Source organism: Stylophora pistillata, chromosome 10 (assembly GCF_964205215.1).
Source record: "Stylophora pistillata chromosome 10, jaStyPist1.2, whole genome shotgun sequence".
NCBI lineage: Eukaryota > Metazoa > Cnidaria > Anthozoa > Scleractinia > Pocilloporidae > Stylophora > Stylophora pistillata.
In genome coordinates, this window is record NC_142528.1 from 29,940,280 (window position 1) to 29,964,974 (window position 24,695).

General features: G+C 38.0%; 1 protein-coding gene and 3 long non-coding RNA genes across 4 annotated transcripts in view; 2 read left to right on the forward strand and 2 right to left on the reverse strand.

The window, feature by feature from the left end:
- Positions 1-24,695, reverse strand: part of LOC111325401 (uncharacterized) — a 37,391-nt gene that overhangs the window by 7,686 nt on the left and 5,010 nt on the right. The window contains exon 2 of the long non-coding RNA XR_015992772.1: positions 14,190-14,240. This is a non-coding gene — a long non-coding RNA (uncharacterized LOC111325401). The remainder of the gene's footprint in view (positions 1-14,189; positions 14,241-24,695) is intronic.
- On the reverse strand, positions 10,976-12,095 carry LOC148722633 (uncharacterized). The gene is made up of 2 exons (XR_015992774.1): positions 11,907-12,095; positions 10,976-11,592 (listed from the first exon to the last, which is right to left on the reverse strand). It is a non-coding gene; the product is annotated as an uncharacterized LOC148722633 (long non-coding RNA).
- On the forward strand, positions 12,541-15,007 carry LOC148722634 (uncharacterized). Its single transcript, XR_015992775.1, has 2 exons — positions 12,541-12,795; positions 13,307-15,007. It is a non-coding gene; the product is annotated as an uncharacterized LOC148722634 (long non-coding RNA).
- On the forward strand, positions 19,678-23,129 carry LOC111325396 (uncharacterized). Its single transcript, XM_088736917.1, has one exon. The coding sequence runs from the start codon at positions 20,217-20,219 to the stop codon at positions 21,627-21,629; it is 1,413 nt and encodes a 470-aa protein (XP_088593043.1). The 5' UTR covers positions 19,678-20,216; the 3' UTR covers positions 21,630-23,129.

Consider the following 24,695-nt stretch of genomic DNA (forward strand, 5'->3'; position numbering starts at 1 on the left):
AAAATATTGATAAATGTTAGTTTTGGACGATTCATAGTATTTTAAAAACCGAAAACGAAGGCCGAAGAAAAAATAAGGATTTTGTTGGGATTTGGAAGTAAGCCGCCCTTCTAACTTATCAAAATAATTTCCACAAGCAAACACCTGCTCCATTTTTGTATTTTAAAAACGATACGATATTTTCTTTCTTCATGTGCGAGATTTCTCTTTAGCTCAAATGCCCATCAAAATGTAATTTCGTTTTAACGCAAAAATGCTATTCTTGTAATTCTGACAAAACCCTGCTTCATTCCAAAACTGTTCCTTTATGGTTTTCATTGAGCTGGTAAACAATCACTTGTACGCGGGCAAAAAGCCATTGATTTGTCGAGCTGCTTGGTTGAGCTAAATATTTCTGTCTGAAATTATAGAAATGACGCCCTGACAAACACATTACATTCTTTCCCTTTCAGTACAATTATAACCAAATCAGAGTTTCCTCTGAAAACACTTATTGCCTAATCTTACGCTTACCTCAAACGTCAAGCCTTCGAACGATAAGCTAAAAGATAGCTCTCCCGTCCTACAACACACACACACACAATCATTTTTTTCGCTACTCTCGCCAGTAAGCTCTCTGTTTGAGCGCTACCGGCTACTAACGAAGCTTCTGACAGCTAAACCCCTTTATTTTTCCTTAAGTTTCTGTGGGAGGGAATGCTTCCCAGCTCGGTTTAACACATGTTGAATTTTGCCTCATATGGTGTCTAAGCAGAGTAAGTCAATACACGGCGGTACCTGTCATATAGACGTGGGAAGCGAATATCGAACGAATATCTGTAAATATTTCACTACCTATGAATTATCGTCAATATTCCTCGAGAGACCCTGATACCTTCAGATCTCAGGATGCAAAAGATGGATCTTACTTTTAAGCGATTATCAGGAAACGTGCTTCCTCGCTGCAAGACGTTCCCATTGAATTCTTTCAAAAGGAAAGAGCTAGAAACAGAAAGGCTTATTCATGTGGAACAGAAATAGCTTTATATTTCTCCAGATCAGGGAGGTATTTTTTCCCATGCTTTTATGTCAGCTTTTTGAAAGCTTCTACCAGAGGTAAATTCGAACCATAAGTAGCGGTTGCAGAAAGGAAATCAAAATCACGAACTGATTTTCAGAAGATTTCAGAAGCAAAAGAAGATTGAGGATATGTAAACAGTCTATTTGCTTCTGCCTCTAAAAAAAGAGGAATAAAAAACAAAACAAGTTGAATCAAGAAAATTCCCCTCAGAAATGACACTCTTTGGTATGTAATGAGTGTTTGTAAAACATAAGTGTCGGCTAAACGCAGAAGAAACTTGGATAACACGAACCCTGAGTGCCAGGAGGCATGTCTGAGTTCTTATCAGATATTTTCTACCAGAAATATTCATCCAAAGATAAATCCATCGATACTACGTGGCAAAAAGAGTCAGGAATTTATTGCAAACGAAGAAAGGTGTTAATTTTTTTCCTCAGGGAAATACTACTGGCGCATTAAAAGACGAAAGCGACGTAAATCAAATTTAAACGAAGAGATAAAGAGCCGGTGTTTTATTCTGATGAAAGTCTTGCTCATGAAAAGCAACGTTGTTCAATTTCATTAGTTACAACAGCACGAGGTTCCTAAAAAAATTAAGCTATTATTGCACTTTTGGAATTTCCGTAACGACTTATCAGAGTCACGAAACATTATTATATGATTGTGTCGCCTTCAGAACGAAAACTCTTATGAGAGTAAGAAATGAAAACTCAAAATTGCAGGACGTACATCTAAAACATAGTACTTGAGCCGAATGTAAGCCGAAGGACCGAAAAGAAGTTTGCTCACGTTTTGCATCCAATTTTAGATTTTAAAAAGAATCGCTCTTCGGTTGCAAGACACAGACTGAACAATGGGCACCCTGTGTTCAAAACGGATTGAAACCTCCACGAAGCTTTTGAATTGATAACAATTGTCACATGGAATACATCACAGCTGGCTTCAAATCAAGATCTGAGAAAAAAAATAAATAAGTAAAACCAAGGAGCCTGGGTTTAGCAGAAAGCTTCCAAAGAAAATCTGCCAGTCATATATTCAAAAAGAGGCTTTAGATTCGATCAATATGTTGTCTACGGACAATTAATCAAAGGCTGTAGTCTATATTTGTGACAGTAATCATGGGTCTATTACCCATTTTTTATCTCTGATTTGACCAGATGCTTCAACTTCAATTCAGTTCATTTCAGTTCAAATTTTTATCCACGCCAAGAATCGAAACTAGTAACATTTCTTATTACTATAATCTCTTTAAGATATGCTTCATAAATCAAGAAACGGAGCATGATCTTGATCAAGACGAAACAAATTACTCGATAGTCTTTAGGTCACATTCAGGTCACCTTATGTAAGAAAGCTAAAAAATTAATTAGACCGGATTGAGATAATTTAAATCAGTTGGTAACCTGTAGTGAAGTGGACAATCTTTGATTGAGTATCTTCTCTATAGGGGCCATACACATGGTCGTTATCATCTCAATTCGTGTAAAAAGAACATATGGCACTGAATTTCTAATCTGTTCGATTCGTGGCGAGAATTACGCAGGTCCAAAAAAACTGAAAGAGCATAGTAGGATTTTTTTTTTTTTCACTAATGGACTAACAGTGCAAACGTTTTCAGTGTTTCTGGCTCTACCAACTAGCAGAGAAACTGACAGATGATACAAGAACACCTTCGTAGTCTTTAGCCTGTATCTCGCGCATGCGCAGATGGGAAAGGGAGGGGGCAGCAGTGCAATGCTGTGTCGGCCATGCTAGGTCTCACCAAAGCAGGGGAAAATCTTCTGTGTCACCATCTTAATGTCTGTTTATCTGTATCATCTTCCTCCTTCACATCCATCTAAAAAGGTTCAATTGATATTTTAGCCTCATCCAAAAGGGGGATGGGGGATGGGGGATGGGAGAAGGGAATGAGGGAACTTCGTCCATGTTTAAGTATAGAGAAAAAAAACACAAAGAAACACACTCGGCTTGTATAGGACCACACTCCCTATTTTAAGGCATGTTGAGCAGAAGTGAAGAGACAAAGGGATCATTATTTATTTTGAGTCACCCATTAGGAATTGAGACCCGGATTCCGTTCTCCAATGCTCTACCACTAAGCTAAATTTGATGATAAGCTGAGTCATTATTACATCACACATGATGAAAGTAATGTCCTACCTCAAAACATAGTTGCTTCAGTTATAGCTCGGTGGCAAAGCATCGGAGGTTTCTCTGCACAAGAGTCAACTCATAATATGAGGCTGAGAGGTTGTCACAAACTGCGACAGCAGTACTGAAGATTAACTTTCAAATGATACCAAAAGCGCAATCGCATATCAATAGCCAAATAGCACGCTAATACTGAAGAACAAAGAGCCGCGAATTACTCTGCTTTATGGACGACCTATTAGGTGGCCCCTCATGCAAGCCTGATACGACTTTTCTCTCTCTTCGATAAGTAAGCCCAGCCAAACTGAGAGAGAATAATTCAGGTCTCTTTCGTTAAAATGAAATACTGGAATTTAGGATATCACTAAGTCTCACAAGGGAACCCTAACCCTACGCGACTGAAAAATATCTTAACTTATACTCAGCACTTCTATTACCAGTCAAGATCAACAGACCTTTGGAGCTTACAGAAAGTGTCGACAAAACTGCAAATTAAAGAGTAGTATTTTCTGGAGTTGCCTAACGGCGTAACAGATGTATGGAAGGAATCGAGACATCCTTAAACAGAGTATCAGACTTGTACATGGAATACCAGTGCCTGAAATGGCACGCAAGCTGGTGTCGTATAATCAAAAGAAGATATAGGAGATCTGAAATGGTGTTATGACAAGCCACTACGTAGTGCAGAAATTCTCGTCGTTGCTGCAATGTCACCCGAGGTTAACTGCAACACTATCATTTCACAGTTAGCTCATGACATGCGCTATCAGTGGGGAAAAGACATGAGCACTGTTGTAACAGCATCTAGCAAAGAAAAAGAGACTTGCGTTGTGACATTGGTAACTAATAGTGCAATAACGGGCGTGCATGTTGCTGCAATATCATCCACTCGCAGGAATCACAAATGGTGCAACCTGAATAGCTGGTGAATACCGCGAATAAGACCACGTGAGAGCATGCACATAGATGCAATATCATAAATCAAGGTAACAAAGCCATTTACACTGCTAGTTACATGCTTAGATAGTTAGCCAACGACGCGCACATCGTCACGATATCATTCAAAAGTTCAGCATGGAGGGGCGCACCGCTGCAATATTGCTAGCGGTCAATAATGACAGACGTATCGCTGCATATTGCAATATGTCACGTGACAAATTAATTGATTTCATATCATACATAAGGAAAAGAGACTTGCGTTGAAAATGCGCTAGCAATACCACCAAAACAAAGCAAAATGAACATCGCCTTACTATATCGTCCGTTTGAATTGACATGTGCATGCAATGTGCACTGCTTATAAAACTGTAATTCTCGTTGCATAGGAATTCCATAGGTCTGAGATATTTCCCCAAAAAATACAATCTTGTCAAATTATTACGAACCAGACAACACAGAGTATCGAAACTACTTACAAAATCGTGATTGCATTGATATACCCTTAAAAAAAAGGGAGACGGAGAAAAGAGGGAATTGCATTCCTTTAAGTTTAATAGTTTAGGCTTCCTTGAATGAGTTTGAGTTGATAATTTTCTAACCGAAATAAGCGGAAAAAAAAAGCAAAGAAAAGGAAAATTATTTTAAGGAGAAGTGAATTTGTTTACCCTTCTTATTTTAAAGATAGGCAAGGATTGAGAATATATTTTAAACAAATGCAAAAGTGCACAGGAATTACTGATATCAAGACCAGCCTAACCTCTCCTCTTCTGCTTATTACTTTTATTATCGTCTATCAAAAATTGGATGGGTACGATGTTTTACTTTTTCCAGTATGTTTAAGATTTCCTGTGCAGCAGAACCACAGAAAGGAGGCCGCGGAAACAACAAGTTGCATCTCAAGGAAGTACTTTTGATGGTGTCTGGAATAAAAAAGATACGAGTTCATTTTCCCTAAACGCTCAATGACTTAACAATGAATACTGCACTATATAATATACGACATCCTGCACTCAGAAGCAAAAAAAATTAAGAATAGCGGTTTGTTAAAATGACGGAGTATCGCATCAGAGGCTAATTATAGTCACTCCTAGCAAATTTCTAAGGCCTCAAATGGGGTGGTTGTTAAGCCAGGAAAAAAATTCCGAAGAGGATACAATAATATCACTTGGCAGAGTAAAAGGCTGATAAAGTTTAGAGGATAATTCCGAGATGGAGTAGGTTTAGTATAAATCAGTAAGGCCTCACATGGGAAAGGTCTCGATATCATTTTCTCTTGGAAAGCAGACAGATAAATAGACCAATAAAATGAGCCAATAGTAGTTATTTAGGACATGAAAATCTTTCTAATCGAACGTGGGACACTCCGAAGTCTGTGGGAGATTTTCTGGCATTGGTGAACTTCCAGTTATGTCCAGCCGCCGTATATCATGATGAATGTTATTTTACCATGGTAACCTTATTCTCGTACTAAGTGTACGTTCCCTAAAAATATAATTTTCATAACTCATACCTCTCTTTTGGAACGACTGGATTATAAGTAATGGGTCAGTTCTATATTAAAAGCACCACAAATTTTGTCTCTGCTACAGTATCATCCATCCATTATCTTACAAACATCGTAATAAAAAAAGAGTTGTACAATTTTGCCCGTTAGATTCTACATCGCAGTACGAACCAGTGCTCGGTAAAAATATTTCAAAAAAGACATCACACCAACAGCAACTTAATACTAATTTCGTCCACTCGAACGATTGTGTTATTGACCTTTTTTCGCTCGTTCTCTAGAACTGAGAACGAGGAGAAAAAAAATTCTTAATTTGAAGCGTTAGGTACATTTGAATCTTTTATGGAACCATGAATAGAAAGGTTGTTTTTCGTGCTATTAGCCCTTAGCACTATAACTGGACAAAAATGACCTGCGAACACTCTTTGTAAGATATACTTTACCAGAAAAGTCTTAAACATTGCCACAAAGGAAATAGCTTAACAACAACGACAACAAGATCCCTTCAGCCCAACAGCTTATTCGATGACGACTCGATCGTGAGGAGTCGTAACATAAACCGGAGCCCCAATTTCTTAAAACTTTTGATAAGTTAAAAACCAGCGAAAAAAGGATCTGTCGTTTAAGTGTACGCACAGTCATACACATACGGTACATGTTCTTTTAAGCTCCTATTTATGAAATTTCGCAGAGTGGAAATAAAAATAAACATCGAAATAAGAGTGAGTGAATTCTCGGTTAAGAGTGGGGGGTTAAGCAAAGAGAGAGAAACGTTGAAAAAATCGTTGTAACAGTCAGAAAAAAAGAGAGATGCACACAATAAATAAATATAGCAATAATACGTTTGGAAAATTTCGATTAAAAGCATCTGTACTATTTCATGGGAAATGCTTTCACAAAAAAAAAAAAAACATGGAGTTGGTGTTGCCATTTTGTGTTACTATTGAAATGTCTGCAGAGCTGCGAACCTATATTTCAATAACTTTAGCCAAGAAGAGACTTATGTTTCTTTCCAGTTATTCCTTGAAGTTTTTATAGGCTCCTCTCGTAAAAATTTTCCAAATATTGTTATTCAAAGTTTGCTGTAAAATAATACAACGGTGGAGTCTCGACGGAATCATTTTTATCCAGAAATGATACCTTTTTCAGAATATACGGTTAAGTAAACTTGATAGGATTTACTTTGAAGTAAAGAGGGAAATAGCAAAGGTTGTTTTTACTGAAGTATCGATTTTAAAGGGAGGCTCAAACCGTCTTGGCCTTGACATAGAATTAAATTATGAAAAAGTTAAGTAACTAAGGCGCTCTGATAATATCTGTTAGAGCTGTTAGTGGCCACCCATACATCAACTGCCCCTCTGTACTATCTCATAAGAATTTCTCTAAACGATCACGTTATCATGCCATATTTGATAGTTCTAAAACATAGATTAATAATATTTCCTGGTTTCACAGTCATTCACACTTTATGGTCATCCCCTCCTTTGTCAAACCCAAATTTGAAAATAAATCGGGCATTTCATTAGTAAGAAAGAAAAGAAGCTGTACATGAACTTCTCCGTCAGAGGGAAGGTAGAGGGAGAAACATGAAAGGCTTTTCCATAAGAATTAGTCTCTTCCTTTGAAAACTTGTTTGCCAGTTTTCGAACAAGGAGACTGGCCTAGGGAAACCTTAACAGGGACATTTGTTTGGCACGAACTTGGATGCCACTCCGCTTAGAGAATTTAACTTAACGAGGATAATAACTCATGATAAATGCTGCATATTGTACTCTTCTTTGTGTCAGTTCAACAAACTCTCCACATTAATCCTTTGCTATAAAATGCTAAACAAACCGTGAAATTTAGTCACAACCTAACACATCTTGTTAAACTACATGGACTGTGAGATAATCAACCAAACAGAGTTTTAGTTTCACGAGAAAGTACGTGTCTGGAGAATGCTATCACTTAGAAAAACCAAAAACATCGTACACGTTTTACCAACAATCAAAAGATAGTAAAACATTTAAGATAAGATCCAAGATAATGTAATTTTTTGGCACGATGGAAGAAAACGATATGCATGGACATATTATTCCGCCATATCTGCGCGTTCGTAAATACGAGCTTTTAGCTTTAAACTACAAGTAATGAGATACGTTTAGTCAGAATCGCTCTTAATGAAGCGAGTTAAATGTCATAGAGCCAACTATGCATGCAACTATGTTGGCTAGGGGTTAAGCGGTGAAGATCCAGGGTTTTGGAAAGAGTGAATGACGAAAGCTGATCGGTGCTAGGGGGTAAGAACGCTTAGCAATAAAGCTACATCAAGTTAATATACCCTCAGGGTTTTAAGCTTTCTCGATGAAAGTTACAAATACAACATGCAAAGCAAATGAACTTTTCAAAATAATACTGACCAATATCTCTAGGGCCTTTTAGCAGTATTTTGGTACGTTGCAAAGGCAGGGAACGTGATGTAAAACCCAAATGATAGCAAAAATGAGTGTATTCTGTCAGTATGCAAATACAAGCATGGAAAGAGTACCTTGGAGTTCATTCTATCGGTCCAGGAGGTTCTTGGGGACAGGAAAGGTGCAATGATGCAATGATGCAATGATGCGGTTTTAGAAAGAAATCACTCTCCGCTTTTCGAGTGAGAGAATATCTTCATTCAAAGAGTTCGTGTGCTTTTGGAGAATGAACTTTCACATAATATAACCATCGAGTTATAAACTAGACACGACGTGTCAAGCTCGCTTTTATTTTTCTTTAATGAAGAAGAGAGACAACTCCTTGATAAAAACACAGTGGGCACTGAAGGGATTAAGACAACAGGAAGGGTTTGTCTGAACTTCCAAGCTTAAACCCGCAGTAGCTTTTACTTTTTTGTTTCTTTAAACCTCTCACAAACAGAGATCCTTCCAAGTGAAGCGCACGCACCGAGAGCTTCTCAAGGATAGTGGTGTTTCGATTGTCTTCGCTATTACCAACACAGCGTGACCGCGAGGCTGTCTTAGGTGGTACGGGTAGCGCCAATTAATGTGGGTGGGGCGGTGAATAACAGCGGCGGGAAACATGTTTATTGTTTCCCCCACGCTGTTGGCAAAATGAAGGAAGATGCTGTCAGCAGGATATCGTTACAGATTCAGAGAACAGAAACAAAACTTTTCTTAATTTTCTGCTAATGGTAAGAGGGAGGAGCCATTAAACGGACCCCTCAGAGCTTTGTAATGACTCTTCATTGCGAGTTTTAGTTTACAGTAAAAGAAACGCTTTTCTGATCTTGCGACAATGAAAAATCTGACACGAATACATTTCGACGATAACGTAAGATCCAAAAAAAAAAAAAAACACACACACACGCACACAACAGCGACGCTGTGAAAAGCCTTGGTGGAACAATCTCTGTTTTTTTTTCTTCAAGCATTGATTTCTATCATAAGAAGAAGATAAAGAAAATCCTGTATTAATTATAGTTCATTCACCGATTCTCGGATAAAAAAGTAACAAGTTATGGTAACGCTAGAAATAGCTTAAAATGACAAACAATAACGAAAAATGAAAGGATGCGACTAGGGATATGTACCTGCTCGAGTTTTATTATTTCAACGCACGCGATTTTTTTTTTTTTTTTCACGCAATGCTCGATACCCAAACTACGTTAAGTCATAAAATTAAAATTGCCCTATCAGTAGTTTGAAAGAAAAGAAGTGTGTTACTGAGGTTTAAATTAACTAGAAAAGCACTCGTCTCCTCGGTTTCCTGTCCAATACTTCGCAGCCACTTTTATTACAGGAATCAAGCGGAGCTTTTTCTATTACTTCATTCTGCGTGTACCTTTAAGACAGAACATAAAAGAAACCCTTTCTTGGATCACCTGGAGTGTCAAGTAATAAAAAAAAGTAAGGCTTTCTGTTCATGTAGATCAATTTCACTGCCGAGCACCTGCTAAAATCATATCTTACCCTAAATTAAATACGCGTGAACAAAGGCCACGAGAATAAAGCTCTAAAGAACACTTTACCAACATACGTCTGGTTATTGAAAATACCGTTGGGTAGCGATGCAAACATTGTCGTATTTTTAACCTTCTTTATTATCGCCCTATGATAATAGATATTGTTCTCTTCGACCTGTAGGTATTACTTGTATTAAACAAATTTCGTTCGTAACCGAGCACCTGCTCGTGAGGTTGACATGGGATTCATCGACTGCTGCTGCGTTTAACGAAACCGATTTTCTCTCCGAGCTATTCTCAAGGAAACAAGTGATAAATGAAATATGATTACATCTAAACATCAAAACACTATATCAGACTTTAAAAAATGCCTACTTATTCGCTAAACACTATATCAAAACCTTAAAATGCGTCTTTAAGGATACTATCTCGTCGTGTTTACATTATATTAAAGTGTACTTTTGCCTCCAAGGGTTTAAATTGAAATTAAAAAAATTACCTTTTGAGTCCACTGAATCAAGTACTTCGGAAAAGAGGTTCTTTTATAGGTAACGTTGGAAAAATTGGTAGAATTTATTGAGAGAATAAAGAAGAGAACAAGGAAGTATGTGCAGGTATTACAGAGGAACCAAATACGAGTCGGTTAACGGTTAAGAAGACATCTATTAAAGATAAAAAAAAATCAAAACAATTTTCTGAAGGCCATAGGTGTTTAAGTAAAAGAGATAGGCGGAACATTGACAGAATACACTTATTTTGCGATCACATAACTTTCCCTAGTTTGATAACGTCCCAAAATACTGCCAAATTGTCCTCTTTACGCTTTTGATCATGTAATTATAAGCCTCTCAATCTTTACCAAAAAGTTCCATGATCTACATAATTTGTTTTACAAAGAATCTTTGAAAAACTCCAGAGCGGTATACCGCAAATATGTTCAAGGCGACCACTCATTATGAACGTGAATGCTCTGGAAGCTTATTCTCGTTTATTTTAGAGAACAAGTAACTTAATGATTACCTTGGGGCAAGGTGATCGGTAATAAGAATAGTACGTGAAATAGTACAGTCCACTTTAACAGAGCATACTATCTCGCAGCCAGCGTGTTTATTTGACAAAATATTTCACATCAGAGCCTTTCAAGCGTTTGCATTACATCAAGATCGGGATTTGAATAACATTGCTAGAGAGAAATAACCATCAAATTCAACGCAAGAAGAATATCAATCTAATTTTGAGTAAGCGAGTCCACTGCTGCAACCAAGACGCAACCTTTAATTTAGTGGTGCAGTGTTATCATCGATTTCTCATTTTCCATATACTACTACCGAGATTTCTTATCAATTCCCGCCCCCTCCAAAGCACTACAATGTTAAGACACTTGCAATACCATGACTTTTATTCACAATTCATTCATTCAAGTGTCATTCAGAACATCGCAAAGTTCAAGTGAGAGTATTCTCCGTTTAGAACATCAATGTTGCGAATTAAATAAAAATAACTAAAGGTGAGGGAAAATCCTGATCGGTGTAGTCCCTTGATAAGCTAAATGAACGAAATTTTGCCTAAAAGTAATGTTGCTGGGGGAATTTAGCTGCAACCACCACTGTTTTCTGAGAATCCTGTGGCATTTACTGCATCAAATCATTTAAGAATCAGAAATGAGTTAAAATACCAGCTAAAATTCTGAACTAATATGATGCTCTTGAAATGCCGAGCAAATTTAATTCCCTGTGAATTTCTTGGAGGCATTTTCAAGTTTACAGTGGAACGTTTATGCAAATAAAAAAACGAGAAATGGAAAAAAAGAAAGTGAAGGACTCAAAACGCAATATTACACAACGCAAGAGACAAAATATTGGCAACACCTTCCACAGGTGATTTCACTATGGAACTTCACCTTTCAATTAAACGCTCCAAGTAAGAAAGGAAAGAATTTTCGTATACTTGATGTTCTTGATGTCATGGAACACGGTTGATTAATGCGGAGAGGAACTGTAAAAAATGGAAAAAAAGATATCGAAAATCCAATCTTGCGGCCTCTTTTCGGGCGTAAAGGTAGATTAAAAAGTGATATAATTTTTTTGTCAAACTAAGGTGGAAATGAAACGCAGTTTGTCATTGTCTTTGTCCTTAGTGAATGTGTTGAACAAATTCACTTACACTGGCTCAATATCCCAAAGTTGCCTGTCCTCTTTTAATAAAGGTTTACTCAAAACTAATAAAATTCTTTGTCAACGCGAAGGGGATATAAAGAAATACTCTGTCAATGAATCGAACAGTTTAAAGGTATGGACAAATTCACTTACACTAGCCCAAAATTGCCTCTCATCGCTCTCTCTCTCTCTCTCTCTCTCTTTCTTTCTCAAACGTACTTTGCTGTCAGCTAAACAAAAAAGAGCAAAGGGCTCCCTTCGGCTTCTCTTTCGTACGAGTTTATAAAGGCGTAGGTTTAGAATAAACTGCAAGCACAGCAGGGATGCTTGATGGGAGCGTTTTCACCATAGCAGACAAGTGGCGCTGCTATTCTCCACAAACAAAAAGAAACACCAAACTTCTCTGAGATTCTGATGGTAATAAACTTTACGGGATAAACAAAATGAAATCGTTTTTGAGCATACAAAAAGAAAACTCTCCGACGCGCTATTTGTAATACGAGGGAGGTATAATTTGAACAAAAGATGATCGAGAGATCATAAACGCCGAAGCTGCGAAGGCCTTCAAGAGTAGATTAAATTTTGATATTTGTTTTTACTTTTCATGTTATTCATCCTTTTTAATCACGAAGAATCGAATCTTTCGAAGAAACTATTTAATAAAAATGAGAGAAGAAAATGTTGAATCTCACGGCGTGAGTTGAGAATACTCTTAACGAAACACCGCACGAGCAGAGACGAGCTGTCTATGCCACCTGCTGGTGAACCCGAAAAGAGTAGCGAACAAACCAATATTTCCAAGACAAAACCACTCTGTTGAGTCTAACAGATTACGAAGAAAACTCAAATGTCATATTTAAACCGAGTGTTGTAAGTTCATGAGCCGGCATTCAAGCTAAGCCACCTTCGAATCAACTTGCGCGAAAAGTGTAGCCTGGTGAGCATGTTTGGCATGCGACTTTAATGGTTTAGAAAGGAGAGGAAATAGATTTCTTACAAAGGACTTTACGTGAAAATGAATTTCGGTTTTACGAGAAGCTAAGTAGGAGTGCATTTTCTTAATACTTTGAGTATGTTAAGTGTTAAATAAGAATCCGTCGGCTATTTTTACTTATATGAATTTGACAATTCAAAAAAGGAAAGTCTTATCGTGAAGATGTTTTCTTACAAAAGTTTTGAAATATGACTGAGATCACACGGAGAGTGTGACGATTACACCACTAACCACCTACACAAGCCATGAAACTATTTTGTTTACGCTTTAAACCGATCCACTCTGTTTTTCAAATAGTCCTCAGTTTACCACACTTCCCACTGGACTAAAAATGGGAAGTTGTGTCGTTCACTTGTTTACGACAAATGCATAGTAGTCGCAATGTCGTGGAAATCTAATTCTTGATCATGTTGCGTTAACCTTTGTTTCCCTCTCTTAAGGGTTTTATCTATCATACTCATTAACCGATTTTCTTCAGATTCACTCTCTCTTTAATAGATATCATAAAAAAATTGTTTGAATATTTTATTCAACGTCTCGTTTTTTTTGTTAATTTCAGTGGTTGACCAATGCTGATTTTGGCGCAGCAAACAGCTAGTGTTTTTCAAACGATCTGTTGCAGCAGGACAATCTATTTTGATCCAGAGCGAAATCAGAACAGTTTCATCGTGAAGAACAAGTAAACCTCCCCACAGTACACCGTGTTAATTAACGAAATACACAGTCAAATTTAATGTCATACCATCGTACTACGGTTCTATCAAACTGAAAGCTAAAGTTGATGGTGCACATTGTCTGCTATGTGTCCAGCAGTAACTATCATGAAAGAATATGTTGAAATATTCGTTTCCTACTCCAGGAAAACCGCGATAGAGGTGGTGTTAGTTTTAAAAGGAGACAGAAGCAAATCAAACAGTTTTTTTTCATACAAATATTAATAATTCTCACCCTTACTGATAAAACTGTCTTCCAAAAGATAGGAACGGAAGAAAATAGCAAACTTAAGGAAAGATTATAACAATTTTGATACCGTCAACGTGAAGTATAACGAGGAAGTTGGTGGAGTATTTAACCGCATTCCTCTATTTGGAACATAATGGTCTGGCTTTCGACGAACACCGACAGTTCTTGATTACTACTCAAGCCTGTGTCAGGCCCTCTTCAGAGATAATTTTTCATAAATACTTAAAAGATCTCCGCTTCCTCTGCGGGCAACAATTGACACAGAGCGATCAAATGGAGCAGCGAGGAAGTAGCTTGAACCTATCTCATGCCTTATCAAGAACAAGCAGTGAAACGTTTGCTCGGTTTTCAGAAAATCCAGGTTAAATTAACATGTTTCGCATCATCTACGTGATTAATTAACATAAAGAACAACTGTCCAACATTTGTCCACGGTGAATTTCAAGATACATTTATTGCACCACATTAACCTTACTTACTTGTAAGTCAGTTGTGCCGTCTTCTTTACTTGTAAACGTACCTCGGTGATTCTGAGGACATAAACATTTCTGGAGTTAATTCAAAATTACCGTTTCACCCTCACGAGCAACAGTTGTCTACTATCGCTTATGAGCTAACTTTGTGATGAAGACATCAGCCCTTAGGGCGAGTGACAAATTTTAGTGGGCTTTCGTTCTTGGCTTAATGCGCACGGAGTTAGCTAAATGTCCATCTAGAACGCAGTAAATTTTCAATCCATGTTCCTCAATAAGATGTGTCAGTGTTTGCTTTACTTTTAAATAACAGTCTCACCGCCTTTCGGTTTGTCACAGCAGACAAAAGTTTCTGAACTGTTGAGGTGGCCGCGCTAACAAAGGCTATCAAACCGCAAGAGAAGGCTAAATGCTTGTTTATTGTCTAGCAGTGTAAATGTCAAAAGATGTGAACAATTACAAAAAAACTTTTATCAGCCATTTATTTAAATATAAAGGTTTAGCATTTAGGACGGTCTTTTAAGGTGTTCCAAAAGAACTTAATCATTTAGGAAGTCCACAAGGTGTTTGATTCTCATGTCGAAGAAGAAACAAAGAAAGAAAAGTTGAAGTTTCTTAATTTACTTTGAAAGAACTTTCCTGTCTTGTACTCTAACTGTATTTTTATGGTAAATAATACTCCAAATTGAAATCAAACATTTTTCTTGGGTATTTGACAAGCACTTTAAAATAGAGTTTTTAACACACGACGGTATTGTTAACCAATGAATAAGATAAGTAAACCACTCCACTATGGCAAATTATTAAAATTATTGCTAAAAATATTCTTAGGCCTCGGCTAAACCCAGGATGTCGCTATTCACTGCTTTATTTTCATACATCATTTGAGTCGGTCTACAATTTATGAATTAACATCAACTTTTTTTGTGAAGCTTACAGAAGCAGACAAAGAGAAGAAGTCGTTTAATAGAATAATTCTGCTTTCTGGTTTCATAAAAAAAAGACATGGAGCTTTCGTTTAAATAACCTTCTCTCGACCAAAGGAGCAGTGAATATGCAGTCTGTTCGAAATAATTGTCTTTGCAATGACTTTGCCCCGGCATCGATGAAGAATCATTTGTGCTCGCTCACAATTACATCTGTGTTTTTTGTCCATGAACTCAAATTTCCGTCAGTTTTAGTTGCTAATAGACTATTTTTCAACGCGATTGTGACTTGGCAATCAGCCAGTTTCTTGAAAAATGTGCTCTGTATAGAAGCTTAATTACTTAGTGCAGTGTTAAGAAAGTCTTTGTAGATACAAAATTGGACTAAAATTTTCCTATTTGACAGCCAATAGCTTGCACTTGTTCGGAAGTACCCTCTGGGCAAATGAACTGTTCAGTGAGGTTGACAGATAGAGCGGCGCCTGGCCATTTGAAACACAGGTGCCTCTGAGTCGCTACAAAGGAACTACTCATGCAAAACGTTCAAACTACAATCCAATTTGTCAATTCGTTGTATCCAAATTATCTCAAACTCTATTTTTATCTTTCATTAATGGCCTCATCACACAACGCTTCGACGTAAACACGATCGAGGCAAAAGGAAATTTCTCGGAAGTAATTTATTACCAGTTTCCGGTGGTTTCATGAAAATTCGAGCTTGTGGCAGCTTGCGGCTGAAGCATCATTTTTTAATCATTTTGCGTTTCCTGCGATCTTCTCTACGCATCATAAACAAAAACTTCAATGAGCCTTTCTAAGGCTTCCCGATATGGGAATTTTCTCGAAGAGCCCAAAAAGTTAATTACGCCAGACTGAGAAAAGGTTGGCCTACCAATCAGTTTGTTTTGAACACAATAAAAGCGGCATTCTGACCCGTAACCATAACAAGTTTAACAAAAAATTAAACACTCTTGTAAAAATCTTAAGTCTTGTTGAGAGTCCATGAGAAGAATATGGTAATCATACTACTGAGATTTCCTGGATTTCGATGTTAAGTTTAATTCTAAGCATTTTTTATGCTGCTAAAACCGTGCTAAGAATTCAATCATCTGACCCAGAGAACCGATCTTCAAGAAACTCCAGCAGCGAAAAATATCGAAAACAAGATTTCTGACATATTTATCATAAAAGCTTTAAAACCAGATATAAAACGAGGTTTGCATAGCTGGTGGAAAATTTCCCGATCATCTAAAACGTTGTTAGCCGTGCTTCAAATATCATTCATGTGGGGTAAACTGTTAATAAAGCGAGAGAACATTGAATCAGAACTAAAAAGAAACAATAATTCTAATAGAACACGGGACCTCGACTTGATCTTTGCATGAGGCCACAGTTGTCCACAGTTGGACAAAGATGTTCACAAAGGGAATCCGTTACAACACGTCGCGTGCCCTAGAAATATGCTTGTTAAAAGAGGCTTAATAAGTAAATAAGCAAAATCCTCCCGCCAAGTCCACCGCAAAAGTTTATTTGACAGCTTGAATGCACAGTGGAGGCGACTTGTGACGACGAAGAAAAACGACAAAAGGAAACAAAATTAATTTTAAGCTTACTTTGAACGAACAATCTGGCATTATGCTTCAAAGTGGGAGCCATTTTAGCACAATCAGTGCACGCTTATGTCAGTGGGGTTTTACTTATTCTCAAAAGGATTCAGAAACAGTTGATTTAAAAGTATGGTAAATCCTTTAAATCTCTCGCTAGGAAGAGTATTTCTGGGGTATAAAACTTCCCGTTACGATGCAATTCCTCGAAGCAAATGTAGCTTGAACACCTAGATGGTATATAAAGGATAGATCACTGAAATATTGTTTTATTTGTCATGCATGAATTGCCCCTTGAGCCTTTAAGAAATATATTCCACGGAAAAGTAAACGTACGTACTAATTTTGCAGGTGGATCAATATTCACTTGTAACCTTTCTTTTATTCTGTCTTGGCGAAAGGAAGAGTAAAATATAGCTATAAAAGGCATTCGTTCAATTTTTTTTTAGCAATCTAAACTTTAAGTTATTTTTCATGACTTCAGATGTAAATTTTAAATAATGCACTTCATCTTACAACAAAAGTTAATTCACAAAGGTGTGAATAAAAAGAGAAAGACCTTTGTCTCCTTTTATGGGAATTCCCAAAACTACAATTAAACATCAAAATATTTGTCCTATCTAGACTAGGGATTATGAGGCAAATCTGAATACATTTCGACGATTTTTCAATTTTTCGATAGAACTCAACAGGCAAGATGGTAAGAAAAAAACAGAGAAAAGCCTATGTTTGTCCTAATCTCATTCTAGGGAATGATTTTGACGGTCAAAGAAAATTAAATATGGGAGACAAAGTGATTTCGCAAGAACTTTTTATAATTGCTATGTTGGGCTGATTTCTCCAAGGGCGACGTTTGGTAATAAGGTTTTTTAGCTGTAGGCGAGTACTTATATGCAAATATATCGAAATAAGGCACTATAGATGGCGTAAATAAACTCAACGTTAAAGAGCAGCTTTCTCAAAAGATTAAAAAAAATTAAAATGTCCAAAGCGTTATATGGATATCATGATCTCAAGGCAAATATAACGCAGTTGTTGGTTGTCTCCTTTTATTTTTTTTTTCGTCCTTACATTTTACCCTGCTTAAGGAATATTCAAGTGAAGAATTGTTGTGGTTAATTTTGAGCACTTTCTCCTCTCTTTAGATCACCATGCTCCCATTCTTAATTTCTTGGTTCATGGTATGTATGGTGTGATTAAAACAAACTCCACCACGGTGCAGTTTATTAAAAAAGAATTTTAACTTCTCAAGCGCCGGACGATCAAACCGGATACATAGGAAATATGAATATAAATATACACAAAATAAGTTGTAAGATAAAAAGTCGACCGATAACTCCAGCTTCCTTGAGGTTAATCATTAAAACTGAAGTTCAGTCCAAGACAGTGGCAAGAGGACTTCTTCCCGCAAACGTCACGACACTCTCGAAATCGCAAGGCCAATCGAATTTTCGAGGCAAGGAGTACAATCATCGGTTTGATTTATTTCATGAAGGTTAGGCAAAATAATTGGTACAGCTGAGTGATATTGGAGATGTAAACACAAGCAGGTGGATACGTCTGTTGGCCTGAGAAATAAACTGGCTGTAAAACATGCAAAAGATATTAACTGTCTCTATTCAAAAAAGAAAACCTAAATAGGCTGCAAATCTCAAAAATATCAACCAGGAGATAACTAATCTAATAAAACCGGACATGCGATAAGGGAAATATTTCATACGAATATAAGACCGAGCGGTTGTGTTGTTCTTTTACTCAATATGATTGATATCACCACAATTAATGATCGAGGAAAAATGAAATATCTTTTGATCGAGCAAGGTTACCGGTTTGAAGTTTGTTTACAAAGAAAATGACCTGGTATATTACAACATCGCATCATGTCGCAGAAAAATACCCTCGAGCATTAAAGCTGTCCCTATTTATTTATTTTTTTCAAAACCAATTTCTTTTATGCGGCAGCAGAGCTCAAAAACATATTACAATCCTCATAATGGAACTTTTTGGACCAATTCTGACTGCGGCGCATACTTATTGACTCAGCCCCTGTCAAATTGTGAATTGCCACTTAAAATTCAATAAGGCGCAGTAATAATTACCTCCTTCATGGCGGGGAATAGGAGAAATTGTCTTTTTTTCGTTTAAAACTAATCTGCAGCTTGGCTTCGTTCGCTGCTTTCCTTGAAAACCGCGGAAATTAGTCAGACAGTGAGAGTGAATACATTCAATTAAAGAAGCCACGAAAGGGGTGCGCCCCGCGCAGTGAAGCTATTTATACAAACTATTTCATGTCCTTCATGAGTTCTATAAACACTCTTGCTTCACCACGGTTCAAACTGAAAAAAACAATGGCTTACCGGGCATGAATTATGCTTAGCAGTGGTAGTCACTTTACTGCGGGCCTTAATTAAACTCGTCTAAATGAAATTCAAGTTTTCACGCTTTTTTGAAGCTTAGCCCTGTTTAATAGTAGACGATCGGGAGCACTTAACATGTCTATTGACGCATTATTCTCACAAATAAGGCCTTAAAGATAACATCTGACATTTTTATAAATGACTTTTTTATAGTGGCTGAGAGCATCCGCCGTTTAAAAGCAAAATATAAGTATCGTGAGCTATGGAATATGATTAGCCTTCCCCGCACGGCCCGCTTGAGGACTCCGCGGACAATTGAATGATGAATTGGCGAGAATCGCATGTCGCTTGCAAAGTAAAGCCAAACTGTGGCGACTCCCGGCGATTTTTGTCAATAGTATTGTGTCTCTCGGGGTGTTAATAAATTTATCGCGGCAAACATTGCAGATAGAGCGCAAAGACGTTCTGCGCGAATCTTCTCATTCACTTCAAATCCCGTTATGTTAAGAAAAATCCTGAAGTTGGGGGCGCCCTTTGAAAATTTCAAGGGGAACTTTCAACAAGAAGCTCAGCAATAGCTACGTTGAGTGACACCGCTTCAAGGTGTTTATTCTTTCCTGCTGCGCTTTTCAAATTGTGTCCCTCCCTATATGTCTATCACGGCAGCCTCACCTGCGAAGTAGCTGTTACTGAACAACAACATGCATTTGTCATACTCTACGAAAAAATAGGAGGGAACAAGCGTGAAATTGCCAGGGAAAGCACGCGATAGTCTTGAGGAAATACTGTTATCTTGCGTGTGATCGGACACTAAAAGCTGATGAAATGGTTTGTACTCTGTGTTAGTCAATAAGAAAAGGAATGCCAAATATAGTGTTGTTTTCAGAAGCTATCAAACAATTAGGAACATAACCACAGCTCCGCGGGGGACGACTAATCATAATATTCACCGGGATCATTTTACTGCTCATGCGTGCTTTCTTAGCAGGACAATTGTCATCAGAGTCTCACGCTGTGTTTTAACGGTGTAACATATGCTACTACACTCAAAACTTTCGCGTAGTCTCTCTTTAATAATAGTTTGCCGCGTTATTATTTATACTTGCCTAGAGCTGTTCCATATTCAAAACCCGGGGAAACCTTGAAATGGACGGTGGCTTCGCCAAACGTTACTCATTACCGTTTGAGGGTGCAGCTCTTCGGTCCTCGTCTGCGAACAACTTGCCAACCAACTCGAACGCGGGCTATAACGAACACAAGAAGGAGCCGCCGTTAGGAATGAATCACTTGCTGGACTCAGGGAGCCATCTTTCGTCGATCAGATTTGCTGCGGCACACAGGGCACAAGCAGAAGCTGTCGCTTTCGATCAAAAACCGCACGGGATGTCTTCGCAGCAGACTCTGTACCACTCGTTTCCTGCGTACCGTCATGTTTCTTCTCAAGGATTCCCACCTCATGAGTTTATCCATCACCAGGACTCGCACTTAGGATCAGCCAACCTAGCGAGTTCTCACTCGCTTGCTCTTCACGACCCCATCGCTTCCAACACACCCAATTACTCACATAGGCACAACATGTTCAGTTCGCCACCAACCGCTGCAATTCACGGAAACAACATAAACTACCATCACGCAGTGACGCATAAAGGCTTAGATGTCACGAGCAATCCACATATACACTACGGAGCACTTACATCAGGGCACGAGGCAACCTCTCCACACCATGGAATGCCTCCTGTACTCAACAATCAGCTCAGATATCGAGGAGAATTTTACTCTCGAACCGATCGGTTTGCGCAAGGTGGCCTCGGCAGTCCTTTCTTGGATCATGGTCCACCAGGGTATGGAGGGCCAACCGGACCGGGAATGTATCACCTTCCATTGATGAAACAGCCCACAAATCAAATTCTAACTTGCCTTTGGATAGATCAGAACCCGGTGCAAGGGAAACGGAAACCTTGCGGCAAGCAGTTCACCATGATGCCCGATTTAGTATCGCACATTTCAGACGAGCATGTGAGCATCAACGACTCCAACTTGCACGTTTGCTACTGGCAAGAGTGCGGGAGAAGCGGACAGCCATTCAAGGCAAAATACAAGTTGGTAAACCACATCCGAGTCCACACAGGGGAAAAACCCTTCCCATGTCCTTTTCCTGGATGCGGAAAACTGTTCGCTAGGTCTGAGAACTTAAAAATTCACAAACGAACTCACACGGGAGAAAAGCCATTTGAGTGCGAGTTCCCTGGCTGCGATCGCCGCTTCGCCAACTCAAGCGACAGAAAAAAGCATTCGCACGTTCATACTTCAGATAAGCCGTACATTTGTAAAATTGAAGGGTGCAACAAAAGCTATACGCATCCCAGCTCACTTCGAAAACACATGAAACTTCATGAAACTGGTGGACTAAGGCCTTTGTCGCCGCCTATTTCACAAACGAACGGACAGCGGGATAGTATAAGCTCAGACAGGGATAGTCCAATAAAGCCTTCGGCCAGATCTCCGTCGCCCAGGCCGCGATCAAATGCAGAGAACAATTCAGAATGGTACTCTTGCTAAATGCAGATTTTGCAAATGAGTTGAAGCATTGGACATCTGTAGACAAGGTTAAAAGTGCCCAAGTTTTACAGGAGTACAAATATTAGGTAAAAATTTCGCAACGAATTTCTAAAAGCGTTCGAGGCAACAATCTTAGCTACGTAATGTAAGAAAACTCCTACTGCAGAAATTTCATTCGTTTAGAAAGTTATGAACGATTTACACAGTTTTAAATTAAGGCAGCACTCTTTAATTTGCAAATAAGACGATAAAAGGGAAGTACTTATGAAGTGCTTTCTCTTGTCGAATTCTATTGCTTGTACAGATTCCCTCTCCCGCATGTAAATATTTGTTTTCATTTACCTTAACCAGGTTGTCGTGTAAATCTTGACAAGATGTACAGAAATTGATTATAGGCGAATACCATGCAATATCTGAAACCTACGTTGTAGCAAACACAACGAAATCTGTGAACCAGTTGGATGCAAAAGACAAAACAAATGTTGAATACTAGATGTAAGACTTTCAAATCTTCGCAACAGTACGCGGTTTCCGATCAAATGTAACAGAAAAAAGAAAGAAATTTTTTCTCAAAAAATGTTACAATACTAGAGCGGAAAGATTAGCTGGAGAATTCGATTCTTCAAAGAAGTCACGTTTCGTGAGGCAGAACGTAGCAATTACAAACATTTGGAAGCCATGCTGTTCGCACCGGTTACCGCTAACAGTAAACTTTTCTAGTCGAGTCACGAAAAATGAGGCGTTAAAACAGCTTTGAAACACAGTAGTGCCCTTGTAGGACGTGGTGTCTAAGAATATGTTATTTCGTCGTAAGCATGGTCTTTCCAAGAGAGAGAAAAACTGTCATTATCTTAGTCCTTTCATTACGCAGCAAACGGCGCTCGATCTTGAAGACGATTTGTATCGTGTGATGATTTCCATTTTGGAAAAACAAAACCTTTTCATTTATTTTCTTAACTGGTGAAAATAAAATTCCGTTTAACGCCAAAATAGCCATTGAAAATTGTGCTGTTCCTTCCGTGTTAACAAGATTTTTTATCTTCCTTTTACCAAAAGCGTATGATTGTTAAGAGACGGTAATTGTAAAGCTGAGCCTTTATAAATTAAACATAGCCACCTTGGCCTTCTTCACTCGTTTTTAATATCTTTCGTGAAAATTCTTTACAAAAAAATGGGTTCGAGTTATCTTTTAAATCGAAGGGGCCGAGTAAATGATCCACTAATCATGAAACGGAACCTCAAACTTACACTTTCATTACAATTCTACAAAAAATATCTATTTATCAATCAAGGACAAATACAAGTCTTCGAACAAGGTGAATCAGTGCAGTTCTTCAAGCACAACAATTACTGAAGCATTTGATAGATCAACAAAGGGGTCTGTGTTTTTTGGTGAGGCTCTCGTAAAATTTATCCATATCGTTGAGCTTGCAAACATGGCACCTTTTACGATGGCAAAACGAATTCGCTTTACATAGTGAAATAAAATTGTAAAGAGTACTTGAAGCTGGTATTCTTGGGAGAAGATACGACAAGTCAATTTTATATTTACTCCAAGAATGAAGAGTAGAAGGTTTAAAGTATTTCTTCCACTCAGTACTGAAATAAGTATTCCCTTAGGAAATATGAGGGGGAGGAAACAGCTGGGAGGTTTTATTTCTGTTGTTTGCAGTTTTTTGAGTTGAAAAAGTACCCCAGCGAGTTGTCTGCCCCCTCGAAGTTCAAAAGATTTCTACGGTTCCCAGACAGTTAGGCTTTGTCACAAAATGCAGAAAAATAAAACCCATTTATTGCTATAAAAAACGTCAATGAATTTCGATCGAAGCTATGCTATATATCACAGTCTAAGTAAAGTAAGTTATTACACAGGCCCGCATATAACATAGTAAAAAGCTGGCGGTAAGTTAAAACGTATAATAACACCTTTACCAAAAACACAAACGAGAGTTTCTATAATTTGAAAAAATCCATTTATGTCGTGAGTGCGATCGAACGCGTGAAGCTTTGTATAAATTGTTCTCAGCCACGTAAGCTTTTCGGCGGAATCTAAACGGGATGGTGCTCTTCCTGAACCCTTGCGGTAGATTCAGAAACACATTACCTGAAGTAGTCTCCATATCATTGCGGAACAATCGAACGCCGGAACCTTATGATAAGTTAGTCAACAAAGTTGTTAACAACCTCAAAACGTAATTATACCAACCACGTAATCGTCCATAAAACTTGCATAAACGATTCTCTTTAGAAGTTGGTAATTACAAAAACTAAAGAAAGGACTTTTCAGTCAACTGAAAGTAGTGTTTGGAATAAAGGAGACTCGAAGGCTATCTTCCAAGTATCCTTGCTTGTGCACTTTTCTGCTATGAAAGTAGTAAGTTGTTTTCAGGAGTAGAATCAAATTTAAAAGTTTTGTGGATTTTCACCCATCAACTGTCCTTAGCTTGTCTCCCTTGGGCGACAAACGATGACACAAACTAAAAAAAAAAAAAGCATTCAGAGGTTACAAAAACTTAAATTTTTATTTACCATCTAAACCAAAACACGTCTTAATTTTCTCTGCTTAGCCGTGATCGAAAAAAAAAAAAAAGTGAAGGTGAAGAAAAAGAATTGAAAATTTTAATATATACTTTTAATGCGACCTCACTCACCATGGTCCATATGTAATTTTTGGTGGACACCGAACAAAAACTTGTTGTCAAGGCCAACGGAAACATAATTAAATTGAAAATGTTGGACATTTTCATCAACACTTTTGACCACAGTTTGGTCTGTGGAACAGCCGGAATGATAAGCTAAAAAGTTAGCAGCTTCTTACGATAAATACACAAGCTATCTGACAGTCAAGTCTTCACGTTCCGTCCGGTTGGACCAAGAATCCCACGCTTGGTTTTGGACGTAATATTTTATCGTTCTACTCCCCAGCGTGGGGGTACAATAGCTAATCACAACCCTAGAAGCGCTCGAAATCGCTTTTGTGCAAAGCCTTTTCAAACGCTTCGACGTCCCGCTGTGTTCCTCCTGAGAAGCCATGCTTGATTTAAGATTAACTGCGACAGCACTGTGCCA